Source organism: Diplotaxodon limnothrissa, linkage group LG11, assembly GCF_057381915.1.
Source record: "Diplotaxodon limnothrissa isolate DT_005_m linkage group LG11, D_limnothrissa_male_GT1.1, whole genome shotgun sequence".
NCBI lineage: Eukaryota > Metazoa > Chordata > Actinopteri > Cichliformes > Cichlidae > Diplotaxodon > Diplotaxodon limnothrissa.
Window position 1 is genome coordinate 28,614,539 of NC_140606.1, and position 22,809 is coordinate 28,637,347.

Sequence of the window (22,809 nt, forward strand, 5' to 3'; positions counted from 1 at the left end):
TCAGATGTTCTCGGTATGAGACTGTTTTTTGAAAAGTTGATATTTACTGACAAAAACCGAAGAATGATTCAACTTAATAAACGTTATTGTTACGCCAGCAGCCAACAGTGAAGTTTGTTGAAAGAAATGACCAAGTTACAAGTGACTTTTTTTCCCTCTTTCTCTGAAATGATTGGTTTGAAATTGTTTTATCAATGCTAAACACGCACAGGGGAGAGCTAACTTTGACAGTTTTTTTTTAAAAAACTGTTAGCTGTCTATTGATATTATTCATGGATGGTGGTGAGAAATAGCTCAGAACTTGCAGCCTGTCTGAACGTTAATGCAAAGTTACAACTGAGGATCACATTATGAAATCACCCACATGTAGACGTTCATTCAGCCTTTCTAATTTGAAGACAATTTTGTTTTATGGCTGAACATCTTGGCTTCAACCTTTCCAAAACCAATTAAATTCAGTTATTTGTATTTTTTTGAGAAAATGGAAAAAAAGAAAAAAAAAAGAAAAACCTAAAACAAAAAAATACCCATGTTTTAGAAATAAAAATACCTTTGCAAATGTAAATATGCAAAATAGTCTGCAGTTAAAAGCAAGTGTTTGATCTTTGTGAGCTGCCAGCCTCAACAAGAGAGTGGTCAGCTGAAAAAGTATAGCAGCTCCTTTAAAAACAAAACAAAACAAAACAAAAATGAAATCCAACCAAAACATCAGGACAGAAAATACAAACATCCATCTATGGTTTATGGTTTTAATACATGAAAGTTCATAAATCCACCCTACAAACCTCAGCTGTGAACTCTATTTGATTAAGGTAGGATTAAATTTATTGGGAGTATTCTTCAGTAGTGACAAAACCTGAGGAGGTGCAACATTTGTTGAGCTACCAAATTAATAAATCTGCATTACATCTGTACTGAATAAACATCCTCTAAACAAGATAACCAGGCGTCTCGATCAAACTGGCACTTATTCCTCCTTTCAGATTTTTTTAGAACACTTGTGTTAAACATGCCGATTTTGCAGTTTCTCTGAACTGATGAGGAAGCTACGTTGACACCTATAGGTGAAAGAACCACGAGAGAACGTGTAGTCGGTTATGGGGAACAATAGTTTTAATCTTTTAGCCGTTCCAAGGACTTTAGACAAAATGCATATATAACAATCTTCCATTTACAGTAATTCCATAAAGCAAGATTTAGGTAAACATATGGCCCGCATACCAAAAAACAAAAAACAATTTCACTTTCCACCTCTTGCTCACTGAATAAATTACTCAATCTGATATAAATACATTCAATTTATAAGGAATTAAACGTTGATTTCAATGCATCAGAAAGTTGCACCCCTACAAATAGTGTGTCTGCGAGTCAGATTATTGCTTAACATTTTCCAAAGCATAGTCAAAAATTTCCAGAAATTTTTGGTCCGCATTTATTTCAGCATCTAAATGTGTAAAGACTTCAAGGATAATATCAATAACGGTAATATGTGGCCTTTAAGTGTACATTATTTTAAGTTAAGTTTTTTTTTTTTCTCAAAACTAATCCCAAAGCACCAATGCTTTATTGCACATATGCAGTAAAGTATTGGTGGCCTTAATTATTGCTGCTTTCATTCAGGGATGACACCACCATGATTCCACTATATGCAAGCATATATTGCAAAGTTAAGCGAAAGCTAATGAAAAACTTTCAGCAGTGTGACTCAAAGCAAAATTCAGGGGGAATCTTCTAAAAGTACAAACGTGTACTTTTCCATTTCAGCTCAGTGCAGAAATAGTCAGTGAAAATAGTCAGGAAAAGCGAAATTTAAGTATCTGTAAATTGAAACTAAAATGTAGAGAAGCCAGCGGCTGCAGTTTAAGCTGGGAATGAACTGAAAGAGACAGCATGCTTTGAAAAATGACTGGCAATAAATTCAAAGAAACGCATCAAAATCACTGCAACAGTTTGCTTTAAAAAAAAAATAGGAAAAAAAAAGCATATTCATTCAACGGCCATCGTTATCACAGCACGGTTAGAACAGTGTTCACCGGCCTCTGCAGGCACATGATTGTGAGGGAAACAGACTAAACTCTAATTTCATTACATTAACTAAACACAGAAGCACAGCATCAGATCCTGAGTGTCACAAAAGCTCGTCTGGAACAATGAGAATCGCATCTGAACATTTCACGTTTTCAGCAGAACTCGCACTTTAACCGGTACTCGGTAACAGAAAGGCACTTGTGAGTACTCTTAATCATGACATATTCTTCATGTTTGCCATCTCAGATAGTTTTTCCTGCGTTCCTCGCATTGATAAAAGCCATACCGTGAGTTCTGAAGTGTGTATTCAGATCTGTGACCTTGTCAAAGTGTTTACCACACACCTTACAGGCCAGTGCTCCCTCCTCCTCTTTCCCCTCTCCTGTGGAGGGCTGAGTGGAGGGTGATGCTGGTGCAGAGCCATTCAGAGAACTCTTTTCCTCGTGGTGCCTACTATTTCCAACGGAGGGTGACAGGTGCACACTGGGTGCTTGTTGGTTGTCATTGACCACATCTCTCACTTTGTGGGTGATGAAGCGATGGCGTGACAGTGAGAAGGTGGATGCGAAGCAGGCGCCACACTGGAGACACTGCAGGCCACCGTCGTCCATGCCTCCGCGCCTGTGCTGGCTGATGTGCTCCAGGAACGCCACCTTCTCCTCTGAGGTGAAGCCGCAGACGGCACACCGAAACCCAGACTCGGGAAGAGAGGACGGAGCGAGAGCTGAGGAGGAAGAGGACCGTAGCTTCTTCCCCGGACTAACTCTGTCTGTGGACTCTTCATTCTGCTCCACCTTCACGGCTCCTCTCCGTCTCTTGCGAGCCCCCAAACTGCTGTCCTGTTCCGATGAACTGTCAGCTTCATCTTCACCACTCTGAGATATCAAGATACAAACTTTAGTAAAAAATACTTACTGTTTGACTTCTTGTGTGATCGGATTACTGCTGGCTTACCATTGTGGTTTTCTGGCTTGCAGTTTCTGTGCTGTGCCTCAGCTGAAGGTGCCTCTCCAACATCGTTCTGCTGCTGAAGGTTTTCTTACCTTCAGTGCAAAACCTGCGCGTGCGCGCACACACACACACACACACACACACACACACACACACACACACACACACACACCAAATTACAGTCATAACTGTCCTCTGTTATGACTTCATACATTTAAGAGTTTTTAAAGTTAGTATTCAGGAGTTTACAACGAGCTTCCCAAAACTTGCACTGGGGACCAGGGTCTGACAAAAGTATATGAGGTGCCCAAAACATGAAAGCTTACAGGCTTGTAAGCTTTCATAATTGTGGAACAATTAAACCTTCTGCTCAACAATTTTTGTGTCACCACATGAAATCAGTGAAGTCTCACATTGCTTCATACACATACCACCTTTAGATTCAACATCTGGAAAAAGTACAATGGCAACATTATTTAAAATGAGTCTGTTCATGCTTATCCAATTCCTGGTGAACTCTGCTGTTCACCTGCTTCCTTCCCCATTGCAGCCTACTTCAACAAGTCAGCCTTATTCACATCAAGCAGGATGCAGTTGGGAATTTGGGAGTCTGCGGGGAAGCACACTTGCCTTTGCAAATACGTACACTAATGGGCACAACTGCGGTACCATAAATTAAACATTAAGCAGTGTAGAGTTTACAGTTAGGATGAACCTACAGTGGACATTATATAAGTATATAAATCCCACATTAGGGAGTAATGGCTATGGTGAATCTTTATAAAGCCTACAACATAACCAACACTGTTACCAGCTAGTGGGGGTGTGTTTGATGTGCACCACAATAGAAATCAATAAAATGCTAGTTAATCCTTCAAAAAAAAAAAGGTAAATGGTAAATGGCCTGTATTTGTATAGCGCTTTACTAGTCCCTAAGGACCCCAAAGCGCTTTACATATCCAGTCATCCACCCATTCACACACACATTCACACACTGGTGATGGCAAGCTACATTGTAGCCACAGCCACCCTGGGGTGCACTGACAGAGGCGAGGCTGCCGGACACTGGCGCCACCGGGCCCTCTGATCACCACCAGTAGGCAACGGGTGAAGTGTCTTGCCCAAGGACACAACGACCGAGACTGTCCAAGCCGGGGCTCGAACCGGCAACCTTCCGATTACAAGGCGAACGCCCAACTCTTGAGCCACGATCGCCCCACAAAAAAAACAAACAAAAAAAAAAAACGTTGTGGGGTAAAAGTTGTTGGTTGTTCCCAGTCTAACATGCAGAGCAAGTACAAACAAAATAGGAAGGCTATGGCAAACAAATTTTCTGATATCTGTGAGTCCTTATTTTGAGGTTGTGATTATTATTCCTTATACTGAGGTGATGATTGTTATTCTTTCACTAATAAATTCAAAAAATAACCAGAAATGCATAGGATTCACTGGTACTGAACAGCGGGGTTTTCCATTCCTATAATGTGCATTTAACAGAAAAGAAAAAATTCCCTGGAAGTAGAGGTTGGGTGGGGAAGTTACTCACTGGCAGCGAAAGCTGCGGTTCATGGCTTTGTGCTTATCTCTGATGTGACGCCTCAGACTGGAGGTGGTTGTGAAGGAGCTCTCACATTTGTTGCAGGGAAACTTCTTCAAAATCTACACAAAAAAATTAAAGGATTTGATTAAATCAGACATTTTAAACCAGTGATTCACAGCCAGGGGTGCAGAAACAGAGAGAATGCAGAAATGTTTTAAATAAATGAGTAATGGCCATGCACAGAGGCGTGCTGATCGATTCACATATCGATCGTATTAATGTCAACGCTGGTTCAGTATGTATCCCACTGAACTGTGTTAATCATTTTTTTTTCTTCCTTTCCAAAAAAATGAACTCTGAAAAACCTCTGGATCAGCTTCTATTGTTTAAATGTGCTATAGATAAAATAGATGTGACAGTCAACACAGAAAGGTTCAAGGTCTCCAAAAACCCAGTTTGAAAATACATGAAAAGCTGAAAGGTTTTATTATGTCAATCAAGTGCATATGTAAAACCAAAAACTGTCAAAATAATGTGCTCATGTATGAATCAGTACTTTGTATCCAGGAGTGTGGATAAACAAATTAGGGGTACAGACACTCTCATGTTCACACTTATGGCCAGTTTAGATTAACCTAACATACATATCTTTGGACTGCTGGAGGAAAGCATAGCACCCACACCCTCAGTCCCCCAGCAGCTTTCAAGCCACAACCTTCCTGCTGTGAGGCAACAGCGGTAACCACTGCACCACAAAGCTAACAACAACTTATAAATGCTTAACTGATGTTGAATCTGTAACCATTTCAGATGTGATTATAAATGAACTCATCTGCATATTTATCAGCACACGGTGCTGTGATTTTTGAGGCTTCCAAACCTTGCCGTGCAGTTCACCCATATGGGTAATATAGTCCTCCCGGTCCTTGTAGCGCGTGTTACAAGATGAACACCTCCACCCTGAAGGGGTCTTCATCTTTTCTGGCTTCACCTTCTCTTCTTTGTCTTTACGCATCCATTCATCTCCATCAGAGCTCTCTAATTTCAGAGAAGCACCACCTGGAAGCAAAGGTAGCTCTCCTTTTGATTTGGGAGTCTTGTGGGTCTGATGGAAACAAGAATAAAGTTTGATTTTAAAAAGTTTTTTTTTTTTTTAAAATGAGTAAGTAGAGGACAAGATTTTAGCACTACCTCAACTATAACAGTTATACCTTGAAATGGTCCAGCAGTGAGTTCCTCTGAGAAAACAGCTTTGTGCACGCGGGGCATTTAAACACGTGGACCTTTTGATTGGTTAAATGAGTGTCAAAGTGGGCATGCAACAGGGGTTTGTGGGTAAACACTGTGTCACACATGACACACTTATAGATCAGCCTGTGAAGGAAGAAATTCGGGGTAAAGAAACAGAAAGTGATGCAATAAATCCGAGCGTGAACACTCAGACTCTGTGTGCTGCACATACATTGGCTGTCCTTCAGGGAGCCCCGGATGCTGGGCAGTGATGTGGTTCTGAATGCTGGGAGCAGATTTGAAAGCCATGGGGCAGCTGGGACACTTATGGAACATGTCGCAGTGAGCCTGCTGGATGTGAGACTTCACTGAGTTCAGACCTCCAAACACCACCAGGCAGCTAGAACATCTGGAGAAGAGAAAAGTTAAAAATAAATAAATAAAAAATCAGCAGAGTGGAATCATGACTGGTGTAGCAGTGGTTTAATAAACCAATCACATGGGGAGACGTCACACCTGTAGCCAATACGGCGGGAAAAGTGCAAGCAGGTCTCGTCCACATGTGTTCTGAACTGTGCCTGCTTGGCTGTGCCCCCACACTCTGGACACACATGTGGAGAGGAGCCTTGATGGATGCGCTGATGAGCTGCTGCACTGCAGCTGTTGGGTAGCAGCATGGGAGGCGAGCACTCGGAGCACGACTGGAAACAGGAGAAGCCAAAAAGGAAAGAATTAAGTTTGAGTCCATTTAGCAAGTCAAAGAAATTTAAATTCAATTACTTGACCCTCTTCCATACACGATGGAGACTTACGGTGCTCTGTGCTGGCTTGATTTCCTGGAAATGTTCGGCTACCTCTTCTTTGCTGCAGAACTGAGCCTGACACTCAGGACATTTGTTGCCTGTGTACTGCACTGCTTCTGCTTTCTTAGCTACTGCTTGATGTGCCTGGGGTGCTGCCTTTGGGTTGTTCTGGCCTAAAAGCATGGTGTTGAAAGGATGGAAGAGGCAGTTAAAGCACATCCAAAAATCAAAACAGTGGAGTGGAGACAAAAACATTCCCATACCAGCTGCTGTTGGTTCCTGCTGGCTGATCATCTGATCCACAGGCACTGGTTTCATGACCAAGTGTGAACACTGCATGATCAGGCCTCTGTCCTTGTGCTCTCTGGCGTGTAACAGCAAGCTACACTTGTTGAAGAAGGCCAGCCGTTTGGCGCAGTGATTGCAGGTCACCTCGATTCTGAGCGAGCGCCGGTCATAGTGCTGTGCTAAACTCTGCTCCAGGGCAAAGGCGTCACCGCACTCCAGACACCGGTAACCCTGCAGGGGATCAAACATCCTCTTTCTCAAACTGACATAGAGCTATAATATTAAACAATGCTACAGCTTTGTTCTAATGAAAAAAATACTCACTTTGCATTACATGTCAGAGTATGAAAAATAATCCATTGCGAGATATACTGCCCACATTTTCTGTCCTTTTTTTTTTTTTTTTTTTTAAATATAAACACGCTCCTAATGTCAGGATTCCTGCTTTAATCAAGCTTATCTTCATTTTCAGCCGTGTTAACCTGATAACGTGCCTCTTTACATAACATGACTAAAAGAACTACTTTCAACCCTTGATTAGCAGTCTGTGATTGAACAGTGAAACAATCATGATTTTCTTAATTTAATCTAATTGCTTAGCGCTATAGACTGTATATAAATGATGGATATAGTCACTGTGATGTCACCCGTTGCTTTGTGAAGTCTTGTTTTCAAGCCTGAACTTTAGCATTTAGCTGCCTTGTTTTTGTATTGAAACCAGACGTCACAAGCATCAAGCTTTACACATCTAGGGAACATTCAAGACCAGCTTTTTGAATTCTGACAAAACTGTAAAGAAGTGAAACTGGTATTCTCTCACCATGTTATACACCAGGTGGTGTTGTGTAAGTGAGTGACAAAAATTAACCATGTTGCTTATTAGTAACTAAAGTTGGTAACTTCTTCAGGGTAAAACCACTGAATAAGAGTTTGCTACACTTCTGATTAACTGCTGGCAGAGCACTCTAGGTCAATGTCCCTGCTGGATTTTTAGTCTTCCCTCACGGAGAAGAACTTTCCACATCCTCAGAAGATCTACTCTCATATGTGAACAGTCAGTGACGACATTTAACTCCAGATCCTCTATCAATGACAATCACCTCTCTGTTGTTGTTTGCATTTCCACCTCAGACATTTAATCTGACTTTAATGCACTTCAATGAGAAAAATCTAATCTGTTTTGGGCTTGAATAAGAAAAAGAAGCTGAAAAACTGCAGATGTAGTGATTCAACTACAAGCAAACAGCATTACTACTTTGTGAATAAAATGTTCATGTTTTTGCAAAATTTCAAAAACCTTCAGTTGTTTCTGGGAATGTTGAATTTCCACTTTTTTGACACTTTCATTGCTTAATTGTAACATCTACTCTTACCAGTAGCTGTTTAGCGCCCGGTGGCGCCAGTGTCCGGCAGCCTCGCCTCTGTCAGTGCGCCCCAGGGTGGCTGTGGCTACAATGTAGCTTGCCATCACCAGTGTGTGAATGTGTGTGAGAATGGGTGGATGACTGGATATGTAAAGCGCTTTGGGGTCCTTAGGGACTAGTAAAAGCGCTATATAAATACAGGCCATTTACCATTTATAAAAGAGATCAAATTAATACTGTGCAGAACTGAGTTCCGCTTTTAGACTTAGCTTATTGACCTCGAATGATTTACAAAAATATCAAATGCTTCATTTAGCTGCTGACCAACTAATTCTTTAATTTCTAAGAGAGCTTACCTGCGCAGGTAGAGAAATGCCCCACGCTGCAGGAAGAGGGGCGCTCAGATTTGGTTTATAACTGGGCAGCAGGTTCTTGTTATTCAGGATTTTGTTGAAGGCTTCCACTAAGTTGGTCTGGCTCTTTGATATGATGGCCCCAGTGCTGTTGACTATAGATGCTGGCCTGCTGCTGCTTTGAGGGGGCAGCAGAGGTAAAGAAGCAGGTAGTGTCACCCCACTGTTGAGAGTTTTTTGGCCCAGGGTGCGCAGGTTGCCTGTACTCGCACTGACTCTGGAGGAGGAGGTAGTAATAGAGGGCAGAGCTGCAGTTTTTGTGATGTTCACTGCTGTGGGGGAAACTTTAGGCCTGGCGTCAGCGGGGGTTTTCTCTCTAACTGTACTCGCACCTTCTAGTGTGGCAGCGCAAGCATCCTGCAGCATCTCCACTGCAGTCAGCTGACTTTCTTGCGGTAACTCCCTTTTGGCTCTTGTGTTATGACGCTGTGGTGATGGTTTTGGAGCAGTCACACCCTTACTGGTGGCTCTTCCGCTTCTTTTAGGCGCCACACCAGTGACAGTCCTTGTGATGCTGCCTGTGGGCATTTTGATTTTAACTTTGAGTGGTCGCAGTGGAGGTGAAACCGTCTCTGTGGCGCTTGCAGCATCCTCAGTGTCAGCATCACACTTCTCCGTGTCTAAATTTTCCCCATCCACCTTTTCACCCATTCCTTCACTGTTACCCGGCTTGTCTTGCTGACAGTCCTCACTCTCCATGTGCTCCTCCTGATGGTGGAATTCGTCATGGTTTGCAGTTAGAGCTGTTGTTGAGCCGGGATCAGGGCTGCTGCTTCTATTTTGGAGTAAAAACCCTGTCTCACTGGGTGGTGGGCTCTCAGGCGACTCCCTCTCATCAATCACATGTTCTGGGTATTTCTCCTCTTGGACTGATGAAGAGCTGGTGCTAACATGTGGGAGGCGGTCCTGGGAACTTTGAGGTGAGGGTGGAGAGCTTGGTGTGGTAGGCAGCCCATCCTCCTCGTGTTGGGGTTTTGGTTTTCTGGAAAAAGTGAGCTTAGGAGGATCAGAAGGCCTCGTTTCAGGAGACCCAAGAAAAGTAGGTGGTAATTTTGCTCTGTATTTAAACTTAGGAGGTGGGGCCATTACAGATTCTGGGCTCTCCTGGATCACCAGCTCTGGTTCTGAGTCATCTTCATCTGTGTGCATAACATGCTTGATTCCGGTTTCCATGCTGTCATTTTGTAGTGACGGTGATGATAGTGTATTATCTCTGAGACAAGTTTCATCCTGCTGAGGGGAGTGAGGAGAAAGGTGATCACTGACAGAGGCTGGGGAAGGAGGAGATAATGGGGTGGGAACACCAGCGGTTGGCGACTTGAGGTGGAGAAGGGGCCTTAAACTGTTCATAACATCAACCGCATGCTGGGAAGATCCAGGCTCAGGCCTTTTATCGGTTTCACTGTCACTTTCACTCAGTGTGGACCTCAGAGGTGAAGCCTGGTGCCATGCTTCTGTGCTAGACTGTCCCTGCCGGCTGGAGGGAGATTCCTCAAAGCCATTAGTCGTCTCACCCTCCAAAGCAGACTCGGAGGGGAGTCTGGGACAAAGCTGTGAAGTGATGTCATCCAACTTAACGTGCACAGGAGAGGCTAAGGCACTGCTTGAAGGATTGTCTGTTTTATCCCTGGCAGACTTCTCTTCCTCTTCAAAAGACTCTGACCGCACTGTGTTCTTAACAATAACACTGACCACAGGAGGCTCGCTTTGAGGGGCAGGAGGGTCGGCAAACCTTGAAGGAGATCCACTCTCTCTCCCATGAACGTTAGTCCGGGCCTCATCCCGTTCCTCGTCTGGACTGGACTGAATGGCCTCTTTGGCGTCAATGTCAGGAATGTCAAACGCTGCCAGCAAATCATCAAAGTCGGGGGTCTTCATATCCCCCATTGCCACTGCAAGAAAAACCAATTAAAGCAACAAATGAGTTGGAACAACTGATTAATTTAGTCAGGACAAGCTGACACAGATAAACTACAAAGGTTACACATTTATGAAGATGAATATATATTAATATACACTGATAAAGCTGCTCCTTATAAAATTCTAATAAACTACATGTTCTATATTTACTAATCAGAAGAGAATCCCTAAGTGTTTGTTAGATTCCACATATACCCCTAATCCACATTAAACTGTAACTTTAATTCTGGTAAAATGAAAGTTTAAAGCATTTAAACGTAGCATTCAGCTGAAAAAAAATAATACAGCTTGTTTGTTTTTTTTAATACTGAAGGTTTCTTTGTTTTTCTGTACCCTTTTTGAACATTTTACGCAGAATTCTTTACCAAAAAGGGAGAAAAACAGGAAATTGGTTGTTGGCAGTGCTTCGATGCCTCTAAGGTCTTTGTGTTGGTTGTATAATGTCCATGTAAAAGCTACAGATTATGTGTAATACTCTCTGGAATTTTTATTGTTTTTAAATCTCAACCACCAAATGCACTGCCACCAGAAAAATCCCATATGTGATATTCGTTTCACCAGTTACTCCCAGTAAAGTAAAAAAATAAAATAAAATAAATCTGCACAGTTGCTGCAGATTCGTCAGCTGCACATCCATGATTTGAATCTCCTGTTCCACCACATCCCAAAGTTGCTTTATTAGATTGAGATTGGCTGTGGAGGTCACTTGAGCACAGTGAACTCCCCATCCTGCTCAATAACCAGTTTGAGATGATCTGAGTGGTTGTCCTACTGGAGGCAGCCACCAACAGATGGGCATAAAGAAAATATCCCCCATAACGTTAAACCACTACCAGTAGCTTGAATTGCTGATACAGGACAGGATGGATCCATGCTTTCATGTTGTTTAGCTCAAATTCTGACCTAACCAACTAAATATTGACGCAGACAGCATTTTTCTAATGTGTTGTCCATTTTTGGTGGTCGATTTTAGCCTCAGTTTCCTTTTCTTAGCCGACAGAGCAGCACTCAGAGTGGTCTTCTGCTGCTGTAGCCTACCTGCTTCAAGGTTCAGTTTGTTGTGCACTCAGAGATGCTCTTCCGCATACATTCTAGGGGTGGGGGGAAAAATGGTTCTGTGTAGTATCGTGATATTTTGTTTGCTAATAATGTATCGATACAGGGACAGCAGAAATCGATATTTTGTTACAAAAAAAGTTTTTGTGCTCTGACTTCAGAGCATGTTGATCCTTTTTCTGAGCAAGAACCCTGACATTCCTTCACTGTCCAAATGTGTTTAACTTTTGCGCGGAAAAATCCTAGCAAATCAGATCATCTAAAATACTCAGAGCATGCTGTCTAACACCATCAACCACGCTACATGCTAGGTCACTTATTAAATCAATTCATTCTGATGCTCAGTTTGAATTTCAGCAGGTCGTACTGAACATGTCCGCGTGCCTCTATGTGCTGAGTGCTGTCACGTGAGAGGCTAGATGGCTATTTGCATAAAAGAGCAGTAGAACGGATGTACCTAATGAAGTGGTCGAAGTGTATGCGCTTAAAGTATTGACCAAAGTTTGATTGCAATTTTAATGAATGAATTATCTGCTCTTCTAGACAATAAAAAGCGTATAAACACTTACCTGTACTTCACATATCTCAATATCACCAAGTCCAAATTACACATTTATATGAATGCATGGTTTGACTGTACGTATTCACTTCAGAATCTCAAAAGTATAAAGCAATTAAATCCAAAACAGCGTTAAACTTTAGGTCAAAGATTTGGGATACCATTTCTACTTGCTTTAAACATGCAAACTTCTGTTTTGTCCACAACAGCTTGCAGGTTTACGCTGACTAAAATCGAAAACAGTTGGCGTGAAAAGGGGTTAGTCAAAGAAAAACTCCAAGAGGAGAGACTCTACCGGTGCAGAACAGCACATTTAAAAAAGAAAAACACGGAAACTACTGCACAATTCTCACACCATCAAGTCAAACTTCACAGTCGTTTTGCAACAAGTGTGTGCTACTGCTAACAGCTAGCTACTTTAGCAGTTACCTGCTAGCTGGCCTTCCTAATGAAAACACACCAACTCTCCTTAAGCAGTCCAAATAACTGGAGCAGTGCAGCACTCGGGTATACGGGCTCTAACCCATCTTATCCGCTGCGTGTTAAGTGTGCTAGCATTAAAGAGGACACGAGAACTGTAATTTAATTATGTTACCTGCAAGTTAGCGAAGTTGGTTCCTCACTTTGCACTTGGTGTCATACGTGTTTGCGTCATCAAATGCGACGGTGAGCTACTGGACCAAATAAAACGCAGACGTCAGAAAGTGCCCTCTGTTATCTCCCACAAAAGAAAACAACTAAAAAATAATTCGGTTATCGACTTCGTCTTATTTACACACTATGATGTGATTCACAGCATTTTAACATACAGTATCATCAGTCCATTAGGTGCTTGTTCAGGTAATTGTTATCGTAAATATCGAATCAGCCAATCATATGGCAGCGGCTAAATGCATGTAGGCACGTAGACAGGTTCAAGACGACCCGCTGGAGTTCGACCCCACCATTAGGTTGGGGAAGAAATGTAATGTTATTTCAGAAACTGCTGACCTACTAAGATTTACCGCACAATCATAGGGTTCACAGTGGGCCGCTGTTCTGAGTGAAAATGTCTTGTTGATGTCAGAGTGCCCAGACTTCTTTGGGATTGTAGGAAAGCAACAACACCAGAAATGATCAATCCTTAGAACTAAGATATGTAGAAGAGTACCTCTAAAGACAGAACATGCCAAAGCTTAAAGCAGATGGGCAACAGCAGCAACACTGGGCGCCACTCCTGTCCGCTAAGAGCAAAAAACTGAGGCTTCAATTCATACAGGTTCACTAAAATTGAAGCACAGATTCAAAAACGTTGCCTGGTCTGATGAGCTGGATATTTTCTTTATGACCCCAACATTTCCATTCTGACGACTGCTTCCAGCAGGGCAATGCACCGATGCGAAATTGATATCATGGATGTGAAGCTTACAAGTCTGCAGCAATTGTGTGATCATTTTGATATGGACCAAAATCTCTGAGGAATGTTTCCTGCAAAAGGGAATCCAACCTGTACTAATAAGTTGTACAATAAATAAATAAATATTTCAATTATATTCTTAAATGGAAGTGTATGCAAGTATCAGGCCAACATTTTTTTCTAGTTTGTGCAAGGAAATTAAAAACTGTAAATAAACTTTTGAATTCTGGAAATTTATTGAGGAAATCTGTCCATGTAACCATGTAACTTAGTTACATTAAAAACAAAAAAATCAAGATAACACAAGTCCTGAACACAGAAGGGTTAACATCAGATAAGTACATAAAAAAGGCAAATGTTTAGAGTTTACACAGCTATATAAACAAAAGGTGAACAAACTGTTTCCTGTTCTGAGGAGAATAATGACGCTATGGTGAATGACACACACAGGGCAATTCTCATCCTTTATTTATAACACTGTGCATTATGCTCATTTCTTTTTCTCCTCGTCCTTCTTGGCGTCGGGTTTAGAGCCAGTTTGGGAAGCTAGAGAGCCCATGGCATTACGAATGGCCTCGTTGTTGGGGTCGACCCCAGGAAGGTTTTCTAAAACACTCTGGAGGAACTCCGGATCCTGCATAACATCATAATCCTCTTCATCCTGAGTAGAGGTTTTTAAATAAATAAATAAATATATAAAGGTTTTTGTTTTTAGTGTGATGAAAACTTTGATTTCAAACCACAGTTGCTTATATTCACCTTAGCTTCACTGGAGTCGATGTCAGCACCTGTATCCATGTCCTCAGCACCAAACTCTGCAGAACAAATGAAAGCAGTGATGTCTGTGCATAACAAAAAGGGGACTGGAAGTAATTGTAGTTGTTTTAACCTGAAATTTTTAATAGGAAAAAACAATTTTTAAAAAAGGTCTAAAATTTGAATTCCCCCCCCCAGTTAGCTCAAGTTACACCCAAGTTGTACATTAACACTACCTTCATAAATATCTAACTAAAACTCTTTGGGGACTTGATGACCTACAAGCCAAATCTGGTATTTTGGTATTTTCGTACAGTAATCCAGCGCTGTAGCCATTTTTTCACCCCAAATTTACAGGTGAACTCTAGATACAAGTTAATACAAATTATGCACGTAACATATACAGAGCACTTATAAGTTATGAACCCTCTATAATAATTTGCTGACTGGCTGTAGTAAAAGAAGAAGAAAAAAAATGTAGGTAAACCTGCTCCTGCTCCCTGCATGGACATCTGCAGAGCATAGGCGATCTGCTCATCCTCTGTCATGCGGCTAAAGTCTGGTAGGGCAGGTGTGGCTGAGTCTGTATGTGGAACAGACATCTTCAGCAAGGCATCCTCAGACTCTGAAGCAGGCAAAAAAAGAATATGTTGCATGTATACACTCAGATCACTTGTCACTGAGGGAAAACAGGCAGCAATGGGCATCTATGAATACAATGTTTTCTCACCATCTGCAGCTGGGGAGGAAATGCCAGCTTCAGCAGCTGATGCAACAGCGGCTCTGCGAGCTTCATCCTCCTGTCGCTGTCTCTGCTCCTCCATGGACACACGCAGAGCCTAGTGAGAAGAGCAGGAGACAAAACAAAAATTACTTCCTAATGAAACACGTTGAGTCTTACAACTGTGCAGAAAAAAGCAAAGAAAAGGCAGAAAATATAATGAAGAAAGACTAAGGCTATGTCCACACGTACCCGGGTATTTTTGAAAACGCAGATTTTTCTATGCGTTTGCACCTTTCGTCCACACGTAAACGGCGTTTTTGGTCACTGAAAACGGAGATTTTTAGAAACTCCGGCCAGGGTGGATATTTTTGAAAACTCAGTTTTTGCATTTACGTGTGGATGAGAAAAACTGAGAAAACGCAGCGTCAAAGGTGTGCGCATTTTTTGACGTCACACTGTGCGCCACGTTATTGTTTCGGTGAAATGAATTTCTACAATACTGTTACTGTTAATTGTACTCTCTGCAGTGTTTAAATGCTTACACACAGTTACTGTCCCTCCACACATACGACTCGGTTCTGCTTCTATGCCCCAGCTTTGTTTACTATTTCCCACCGAGGCTTCTAGACTTCTGATTGGCCAACATTTCTGCATGGTTAGGAATATATCGCCACCTGTTGCTTTGGCATGTTCATAGCAGCGTTTTCCTTCATTTCTGCCTTTACGTGTGGACGGGATTATTTTTTAAAACGAAAACGGAAAATCTCCGTTTTCAAAAATACCCGTGTACGTGTGGACGTAGCCTAAAATAGATCATTTGAAGAACTTTTAATGTAGTCACAAAAAGTTGCGGCTATATTAAACTGCACAAACTATACAAACAAAAACAAAAATTGTGTCCTGTGTTCACTCACCAAAGCCAGCTCAGGGTCTGCACTGGGATCTACTCCAAACTCAAAGTCACTGGCACCCAGACCCAACATGGCACCACCCTCTCCTGCCAGAATGGGTGAGGACAGCAGGGCATCGGCAAGACTGGGACCCGGGGGTACTGTGACCAGGTGGGAACCTGCTCCCTCTTTGCCATTCAGCGTGTTGATGAAGGCTGTCAGCTTCTCTGTGTTCATCGCCTGCGGGCAGAGCAGAAGTTAAGGGGTGCATGTAAAAAAATGTTTGAGTGGGTTATAAGCTCAGAAGGTTAAAAAAATAAAAATACCTCCTCTCCAAAGTTAATGACATCAACATTGACCTTTTCTTTCTTCAAACGCTTTGCCATTTTGATCAACTACAAAAAGAGAGAAACACTTGAGTTAAAACAAACACTAATTTATCAGGCGCGTCATACATTTATAAGTTCAACATTGACATCAGAGACCACTTAGCTAACAAACTGGTGTCTGTTTAAGGAAACAGCAATACTAAAGAAGCTGTTGAAGCAGCTTCAGCTCCCAGGCCAAGATTTGAAGACTTTATGTTCTTTAAAGCAACAGAATCGCTCTGTGAGGTACATTTCCTTTGTAAACAATTCAACCGATGCTGTAACGTTGAGATTGTGGCCTGCATGCTGTGAGATAGTAATGTCAAGTTTGTCACGTCTTTTGTAACCTTAAGATACGACACTGCCGTCCAACTAGTGATTTCAGAGTAAACTCAGTTAACTGTAATAAACTGATTGCTTTCCAGATGCTAGTCTGAAACAGCTGCAAGTCTTCTCACTGGTTATCTTAACCAAGGTGGGGGAAAGCAACACTTTTTGAGCAATACATGAACCCTAATAAGATAATAATAATAACTAATAACAAGAGTTTGGCTTACTTCTTTTTCGTTGTCACACACTGGGCTGCCAACAAACGCAATTATACGCATCTTGTGGTTTTTGCCCTGTCTGTGCTTCAGCGCCAACTACAGACAGAAAGACAGAACATTAAAAAAGAGAAACGAACACATACAAAATAAAATGCATCTGTGTGATTTTCTGTGTGTGAACATAAAAACAGAAATGGCAGAATAGCATTTACCAACATCAATACAATCAGTACCACTGATAACAACTGCATGAACTTTTAGCGATACAGCCAAATGTATGTTATGTAAAAACAACCAAACACATAAAAAAACCTTTTGAAATATCCAAAGTTAAGGAACAATTTCAAGTTGCAAACTACACTGAAAGTATCAAATGGAATTTCAAGGAAACCTGTGGAAAGCTGCCCTTTTTCACAAGTCTGTAACACTTATGCTGGATTCAGACTTCGGCACTGAGTCAGGTGAGGTTTGTGGCATAACCTAAATAAGTGGCCCACGTTTTTGCTGATACTTATACTGATGCTATGATCATTATTCCTTATATTGAGACGATTATCGTTATTCTCTCACTAATAAGTTCAAAGACTGTGACCAAAAGTAGTTTGTCATTATGACGTAGCTACGACATAGATTAACACAAATCCCCAGTTTGTTTGTTTTGCTTCTCTCACAATCTTCTTGTTACTTTTAGCCTTTCCAGTCAAGCTCTTGTACTGCAGTCGAGCTCACTCCTTACGTCCGTTCTTCCTGATTGCTTTCTTGCTCGTACAAATTAAATAACAGAGTACAACTTAGCCTTTCCTGCACTGTCGAACCCACAACTTCTTCTGCAATGGCCACATCCTCCTCCTTTTTTTGAAACACTAGGCTCTGTTTCGTCTAATATTTACTACACTAACTGGGCTTAAGAACCGTTACTTCAAAATATTCTGCAATTCTGCAAACCCAGCAGCTCCTCGCTTAGACAACAAAATTTGCTACTGTATCCATTAATTTAAAAGGACCTCACTAAAGCTGCGGAGAGCAACAACAACACCATTAGTCCAGAGTTTTTAATCAAACTCTGGACTAATGATCCATCCACATGTCTTAAAACTTCACTGCATTCAAGCATTTCTACTTGTCTATTGTGTGTCCAGCAATAAGACCAAGATAGCAGTTGTTGTATGATAAAAATCAATCTCACATGCGCCACCCTGATACCGGTGCAGAAGCTAATGTTTCCACATGGCTGCACAGCATGCAGCTTCGACAGTATCCTCCCCGTATCCGGAGTCAGCGTGGTAAGCACCTCACAGTTGCTGCAGAGCGAATCACAACACTTGTGTTATCATAGGTTTAATCCCATCTTAAACCTCAGTATACTGAAGTGGATTGCTGCTTACTTTGCCATGGAGATGAGGCCCACGTTGTTTTCAGGGTTGCTTCGAGTCTTTGAGTGACATACGATGTTAACAGCATCCTGCTGAGCCTGCAGCCGAGTGGGTAGAAAGTCTCCATTTCGCATGTACTCACTGTTGTCCACACTAAGGAAATTTATAGTAGATTATTTAAAATATAAGCACTTATAGCATTCATTTACATTGAACGCTATAAGTCAAATAATATAAATATTGCTTGTGAAAAGAGGCCAAAAACAAATATCATCAGGATTTTTCCTACTCAAAATTGGCATTTAAAGGTTGATTATGCAAATAAACGAATCTAAAACCACTCAAATTATTTAAAAAAAATGCCTTAAAAAAATAAAAACAAAATTTTTAGGCAGCTTCTTGAACATAGCAGCTACTGTATAAATGTTTACAATTTGGGCTTTGTAAAAATAGGATTTTACCGACTTCATATAGAAATAAATACAATGTTTTAATAACAATGTTTGAAAGCCTTTTATTGTCTCAAAGGATGAGTTATGTTACGTTAAAAGATAGATATAGGTCTAATTTAAGGCAAGCGATAGCATTCATCTTTGTTTACTGCGTTGGTGAAATGTATGTTTTCATATTGACAGTAGCCTTTTGATTTGTTAGCGGGCTAATGCTAACGTATCAAACTGCTTTTAATCTACCGCCAGAAGCAACCTAAAAATTACAGCTAGATTAAATTCAAGTTGGGTAGAAACGATATGAATTAAACTACAAATATACAAGCAGTAGCATGACCAGGTCCCGATTAAAGAGCTGCTGTTCAGCTAACGATGATTGCTTTGAGCTGCTGGCTAACGTTAGGTTGTGGAGTGACTCAGGGAATAGACGGAGTTCATTATTTCCTAAACAAAGCGAGACAAACACGTCCAAAATAATTTATTTAAACAGCGCCAAAACGAAACACACTCAGCTTTTCATGTCACGGGTTCATTTAAACAAAGCTAGCACTCAAAAGTGTTCATTTTCAACATAATTCAAATTCCTTACCAGACCATAGTGCTTTCAAGCACCATCTTGGCGTCTGCCGTTTACTACGTCATCGTGATGCTTTGTGGGTAATGAAGTTAAATCGAAATTTCTCCGATAAAGCCAAATCTTTAAATTTTATATTTCTTGCTGTGTACAATCTACGGATTCCATAGCGTATAGGTATATATAGGAGCTTGTTTTCGATTCTGAAAAATAAATACATAAAATTGCCAGTCAGAAAGAAATTTTAAGCTATTATCTCAGAATTTCAATTTCAATTGCTGGTACAGTGAGCTGGAATGCCTGACTGTTATAAGCTGTTATAAACTAAAGGAAAACAGGTTAAATTATACCGAAATAATTAAAATCTTTACATTGCATACAATTTAGAAAAGATGTAAGAAGCAATAATGGCTTTACATCATATTTCAATGTACATGCTGCAACAGCTTGCTGTGGTTTTCTTAATCGCACTTAATATGTAATAGGAAAAAAATCACACACACACTCACACATCAAAGCCCCCATTAGTTCATATTTTCAGTTTAAAAAAAGAAAAAGAAACCATCCACAGTCCAGTGGAAAGAAAGCAGGTCAACCGATGTTGGCCTTGCAAATAAAAGTGGGTTAAACATCCTAAAGTGGGGGCCAAATCATCCAGAGGCAGAGGATTTCACAACTGGGATGGAAGGTATGAGATATGCATTTCTCTGTAAAAAACTTAGAAGCTCGAAACCTTGACATTATTCACCTGACAGTGACTGAATGACCATGAAATGTTATCAAAAGAACTCACTATCTTCACTGATACTAAACGGTTCAACCTTTAAGTGAAAATAACTGTACTCTTAATGTCTGCAACATGCTACACACACACACACTTGTGACTTATTTCATCTTCCACTTGTGCAGATCTCTAAGGGAAAGTTTTGGTCTTCCTAAAAAATTTGAATTTGAATTTGAAAAGACCAACACAGGTCATGTGAAAGTCCTTACATCTAAAAACAGCTGCAATTCTCTGAGTTCCTGTCTGCGGTAACTGATCAGACAGTGCAAACAAAGTTTGTTCATTTCAGTGTTTCAAGAACAGTTTGTCCCAGTTCCTAGCATCTGGAACATCTGTTTAGATCCCTCACTGATATTACCAGGAACAATGTACTCTTGGCCCAATTTGGAACAAAACAATAAATGAACTTTTGGTCTTTAACATTGCACCTGGATGATGTCGACTGGCTTAAACTGGAAAGATAAAGCCAGTTCCTGTTGCTGTCATTACCTCCAAACACTCGTTACTCTGTAAGCATCACCTGGAGCTCTGACAGCAGATTATTTCACCTGAGGATGGATGGCAAGCTAATTTTAATGAGATTCACCTACCATCAGGATCCACTCAAGGAGCATCTCACACCCCACCAGTGGGCAGTGTGACACCAGTAAGACTTTCAGTCATATGAATTCCCAAAAACAGATTAAATCTTTCCTTCACAAACCATTTTGGGATAAACTGTAACATGGCAAAAAGTGGAAAAAGTAAAGTTAATCCTTTCCAGCTCAGTATGAAACCAAAGTGCATATTTTCATGCAGGAAGTGATATAATAGGGTGCAAAACAAGAAATCAATTTTAGTAACTGCAGCATTCACTGCGATGCTCAGATTTAAAAACAACAACAACCAACCAAAATGAAGACTTACAAAATGTGTTTATTCATTTAAAATCAGACATGAAAACATCACCACCACCACCACATAACTGAAACATGGCCGGAGGGACAGGCAGCACATATCGCATGAGAAGGCATTTCCGTGACTCATATGTACATATACACATTTTGTACACAGTAAAAATATAGTAATCGAAGCATATAGGACAACCAGCAACGGTGGCTCAAGAGCCGTATAACACATTCATGTAGAAAAAAGCATGGAGAAAATCATCATGGAGAGAATATATCTATCGTATCACAATCCAAACATGTAATATAAAAAGTGAAATTGTCAAACAGTCTCCCTTTATAGGCAACACATGCTATAAAGTTTCAGACATCCTTCTGTCAGTATACACTTTACTTACAATCATCTAAAAAGGTACATAACACATCACTTCAACCTACAGCAATCAGTCGTATCAATAAATATGCTTCTTAGAGCTGAAAAGTGGCAGATTGTGGTTCGTATTGCATTACTTCAAATTCATTGTAGTGTCTACTACTGAGTGTACTGCCTTAGAAGCACCAAAGGAGGTTTTTCCTTTTGTCACGGTGTAGTACATTACTCCAGCAAAACAGGTGTGCAGCCAGCAATTAACCAGTGCAACCAATTCATCACATAAAAACATCAAAATGCAGCTCTCGCAAAATCAAACCCGGACTCGTTCTGATCTGAAGACACTGTCAGAGTGTTTACTCTGTTGGCTGTGGCATTTCATTTTTGTATTATAACTGTGATTAGTTTACATTTCAGCAAACTACCAGAACTATTTCATTTCAAGTACAACTAAAAGGTTCTAAACGCTACCACAAATGAATGAATTTCACAGGAATGTGGAGATAAATCTTGAAATGAAGAAATAATTGACAAAGAAATGTTATCAGGCTCTGGATTTTACGTCAGATAAAACTTTCAACGTCAGGAAAAACAAAATACATCCAGTTTAATAATAAATCCTTAAACACAGGTCAGCCCAGTGTTATTACCATACAGAAACCATCAGTCCATGCAGTAATCTAAAGCCCTCGCCCTCAGCCTCACGTTAACTGCACTAAATCTTCAGTCTACTCTGCTCTTCTCTTTGGTGACTTGCTTATAATACAAAAAGACTTAAATCGTCAGCTGTGCATTGATGAACATGAGTAATTTTCCTTCTTTCTCTAGTCACAGCTCATATTTCTTCCCAAGCCTCTCTGCTGCATAGACCACATGTGCTCAACAAACATAAATAACGATTCTTTAAATGAGATGTCTCAAGTTTTCCTTCAGTCACTTTGTAGTGATTTCTCTATCAGAAATATCTCTTGGGGTTAGAAAAAAAAAATCACTTAGGTAGAATAAACACAGCCACATTGAAGCTGAGCAAGACTTCATAAAAACACGATACAAAAATTACTTATCGTTAATAATATTGGTCTGAGTGGATGTGAGCGAGTGTCATTTCTGTAACCAGCAGAAATGAGGAGGCCGGTATATCCTTCAATGTATGCTGTGACAGGGAGCGATGTGATTGGCTGAGATGAAAAACCGCAGTGACCGAATACCTGACGTAATCAAAAAAAGGGAGATTGTAATAGATTTTAAAACTGAAAGTCTGAAAACTGACTCACTGGTTGGTCGAGACGTATAAATGGCAGTTTGAGGACTTCAGCTGTAGTGATAAGGCAGGTTTCTGTGTAACCAGTGCACTCACCTGTAAAAAGTGTCAGTTTTCATCGCATGTAAGGGAAGGGGACAAACACGGAAAGGCACAGACATGATGCACGGCAACTTTAAATAAAAAATTCAACAGCATCTACTGGTTAGCAATGCTGTTACACTTATACTTCAGCACATACGGCCATAAACAGAGAGGGGAGATGTTCAGGTTAGTA

The 22,809-nt window shown here is 40.8% G+C and overlaps 2 protein-coding genes across 2 annotated transcripts; both read right to left on the bottom strand.

Moving 5' to 3' along the window:
- Positions 1–1,785: 1,785 nt before the first annotated feature.
- On the bottom strand, positions 1,786–12,800 carry znf687a (zinc finger protein 687a). Its single transcript, XM_085366535.1, has 11 exons — positions 12,748–12,800; positions 8,561–10,509; positions 6,816–7,071; positions 6,562–6,725; positions 6,266–6,450; positions 5,982–6,158; positions 5,731–5,893; positions 5,400–5,624; positions 4,526–4,638; positions 2,983–3,085; positions 1,786–2,903 (listed from the first exon to the last, which is right to left on the bottom strand). Exons 2-11 carry the CDS (start codon positions 10,502–10,504, stop codon positions 2,271–2,273), a joined length of 3,963 nt encoding a protein of 1,320 aa, XP_085222661.1. The 5' UTR covers positions 10,505–10,509; positions 12,748–12,800; the 3' UTR covers positions 1,786–2,270.
- Positions 12,801–13,781: 981 nt separating this feature from the next.
- Positions 13,782–19,300, bottom strand: LOC146623048 (26S proteasome non-ATPase regulatory subunit 4-like). The gene is made up of 10 exons (XM_085365645.1): positions 19,246–19,300; positions 18,220–18,360; positions 18,021–18,135; positions 16,844–16,930; positions 16,245–16,313; positions 15,943–16,158; positions 15,035–15,143; positions 14,792–14,929; positions 14,308–14,363; positions 13,782–14,209 (listed from the first exon to the last, which is right to left on the bottom strand). Exons 1-10 carry the CDS (start codon positions 19,269–19,271, stop codon positions 14,039–14,041), a joined length of 1,128 nt encoding a protein of 375 aa, XP_085221771.1. The 5' UTR covers positions 19,272–19,300; the 3' UTR covers positions 13,782–14,038.
- Positions 19,301–22,809: the final 3,509 nt, after the last annotated feature.